Source organism: Brassica rapa, chromosome A03, assembly GCF_000309985.2.
Source record: "Brassica rapa cultivar Chiifu-401-42 chromosome A03, CAAS_Brap_v3.01, whole genome shotgun sequence".
Classification (NCBI taxonomy): domain Eukaryota; kingdom Viridiplantae; phylum Streptophyta; class Magnoliopsida; order Brassicales; family Brassicaceae; genus Brassica; species Brassica rapa.
In genome coordinates, this window is record NC_024797.2 from 1,977,148 (window position 1) to 1,980,316 (window position 3,169).

Genomic DNA, 3,169 nt, shown 5'->3' on the forward strand with positions numbered 1-3,169 from the left:
AACTGATTACATTCTTATCTATAAAAATGTCTCAAACATCAAAAATCAAAGTCTTCAAAGATAGATGAATAACAGTCTTTGAAAGCTGAGTACCAACCTACAGAAGAAGACAAGTACATTATTAATCAATTACAAGTAGAGTGTCTCAATTTTCTTTCCCATTTTTTTATATCCCTGGATTCTGGATGCTAGAGCTAGTTAAAAAAAAAAAAAATCGTTGTTCCTTTATTTTCCCTAGCGGGTAAAGCACTTACAAGCAACAAATGCATTGAATCACAAATCAATCACACGAAACGCGCATTGGAGGCCACGTGAATTTGGTGAGACGCATGATCACACCTGAAAGCTGGACGCGCGTTGCCCAAACACCAATTTACTCCGGGAGTTTTATGAACCCAAACTATCTGGCTTTGACTGCGATTTGTGGACCCATTTATTGACTAAAGGGCAACACTTGTAAAAAAATTTGGAGACCATGATGTTGTTCATGACATGTTTAAAAATCTTATTCACTGAGCCAATTTTAGGGTAATTCTCTTCATTTTTTTCTATAAGATACTTATTTTGTTTGTAAACAAATTACTTTTAAAATGAATTACGGATTTAACCAAAAAACTAAATCAAATAAATTTTCATTTAGATTAGGATTTTGTTTCCAATCATGTAAGCTAAACTAAACAACACTAAACTAACATAAACTTTATTACTAGTTTATTGGAAAAAATCTAATTACAAATAGTATCTTCCCTAAACTGAAAAAATTCTGTTGGGTTCTAAACTATAAAGAACAAAAATATACATACTATTATGACTATTAATTTATAAGAAATACTAGATTTATACTTAAATATCATACTATTTTCATAAACAAAATATTTTGTTCTTTTGGAAAACGTTCTCAATTAATTTAGTGATTACTACTGATTATCTTCTAATTATTCGTCACTATCTTCACATTATTATCGTCTAATTCTTTTAAATTTTAATACATAAAACGATAAATGAGACAACATGGAAGTGCTACATTATGGATGGACTGATGTAAGTTCCGGCTGGTTTCTGCGTGAACTTTGAGGATCCTCCACATTTATGCTTTAGCTCTTTGGATAGAAGTTTATTTTAGGTCTTCTACATGTTTCTCCGAAGTTTCTCCGACCTGTTCCTATCTTTTTGGGAGATCGATGTGCTCTGCTCTTTGGACTGCTCGAGGCTATTTTCTTTCTTACATCTTGGCTTTTGGCTGATCTTAGAATTTGTTGTCATCCTTTATTTATAGGTGTCTATTAGTTATCTTTATGGCTCTGGAAAGATTTCGATCTTTGCCGGCTTCTGGCTCTGGAAGGAAAGTGTTCCTTGCCGGCTTATGTGTATTCGACTGCATTTTACCCGTTTTAATATTAATCCAACAGATGACAAAAAAAAAAGACAACATGGAAGAGCACAACTGAACCACTTCTCTCAAAAAAAACCCAAACACACTATAAAACCCCTCTTCTCGCTCTCCCTCTGTTCATCTTGCTGAACCCCCACCCCCACCACCACCGTCGTCCTCCGACTCAGACCCAACCTCATCATCACACAATGGGGAAAGGCGGAACCCTCAGCGACAGCGTGATAAAAAAAATCATCCTCTCTTACAGCTACGTAGCGATATGGATCTTCCTAAGCTTCACAGTAATCGTCTACAACAAATACATCCTCGACAAGAAGCTCTACAACTGGCCTTACCCCATCACCCTCACCATGATCCACATGTCCTTCTGCTCCACCTTAGCAATCCTCCTCATCAAAGTGTTTAAACTCGTCGAGCCGGTGTCCATGTCTCGCGAGACTTACCTCAGATCAGTCGTCCCTATAGGAGCGTTGTACTCTCTCTCCTTATGGTTATCCAACTCCGCTTACATCTACCTCTCCGTCTCCTTCATACAGATGCTCAAAGCTCTGATGCCTGTCGCGGTTTACTCCATTGGCGTCTTACTCAAGAAAGAATCGTTCAAGTCTGATACCATGACGAACATGTTATCCATCTCCTTCGGTGTCGCGATCGCTGCTTACGGTGAAGCGAGGTTCGACGTGTTTGGTGTGTTTCTCCAGCTCGGAGCGGTTGCTTTCGAGGCGACTCGTTTGGTTCTGATTCAGATCTTGCTCACGTCCAAAGGAATCAACCTTAACCCCATCACGTCTTTGTACTACGTCGCTCCTTGTTGTTTAGCGTTCTTGTTTATCCCCTGGATCTACGTGGAGTTTCCTGTTCTTAGAGACACGTCTAGCTTCCGCTTCGATTACGTCATCTTCGGGACGAACTCGTTGTGTGCGTTCGCTTTGAACCTTGCTGTGTTTCTTCTCGTGGGGAAGACTTCGGCATTGACTATGAATGTTGCTGGTGTGGTTAAAGATTGGCTGTTGATTGCTTTCTCTTGGTCTGTGATTAAGGATACTGTGACTCCTGTTAACCTTTTTGGGTATGGGGTTGCGTTTTTGGGGGTTGCGTATTATAATCACGCGAAGTTAAAGGGGTTGAAGGCGAAAGAGGCTCAGAAGAAGGTTCAGCAAGGGGATGAAGAGGGTGGGAGGTTGTTGGAAGTGAGGAAAGGTGGTGATGGTGATGGTAAGAAGAATGAGTCTGCGAACTAGTTTTTATTTTTTTTGACTCAGAAGGAAGACAAGACACATAATAAAAGCATGGAAGTGATATGCTCATAGGTAGTGATGCTAGAATCTTTTGTTGCTTTCCTCTTTGTTTAAAAGTTTTTCTTTTATCTCTTTTGGTTTTGTTTTCTTCAAGTTATTTATGATTACAATTGTGTTACCAAACTTTTGTTATGGATGGTAGATTTTGTGAATCTAATGGTGTTACTATGGTGTGTTACCAAATCTTTGCCATGTTTTGATTAATAATCGGTATTATTTTTGTCTTGATCGATCAAAGTAGTAGCTTGAGTGAGAATGTAGATTAGGGAATCAAAGCAATCTAGTAAAGGTAGTTCAGGAACAAGAGATTGATGAAAGTGAAGATGTGGAAGAGCATTTCTATGGTGAGAATGATAATGAATCCGAATTAAGCAGTGACGATGGAAAGGAGATAAGAGAAAGAAGCTTTGACTATTCTCACGGTTTTGTCTATTGAAGTATTGAGTAATGACCTTTTTTATTTTGTCTCTGATCGTTA

The 3,169-nt window shown here is 38.4% G+C and overlaps 1 protein-coding gene across 1 annotated transcript; it reads left to right on the plus strand.

Annotated features, from left to right (window-relative positions):
* Window positions 1-1,010: 1,010 nt before the first annotated feature.
* LOC103855904 (probable sugar phosphate/phosphate translocator At5g25400) lies at window positions 1,011-2,876 on the plus strand. Its single transcript, XM_009132950.3, has one exon. The coding sequence runs from the start codon at window positions 1,582-1,584 to the stop codon at window positions 2,632-2,634; it is 1,053 nt and encodes a 350-aa protein (XP_009131198.1). The 5' UTR covers window positions 1,011-1,581; the 3' UTR covers window positions 2,635-2,876.
* The last annotated feature ends 293 nt before the right edge of the window (window positions 2,877-3,169 follow it).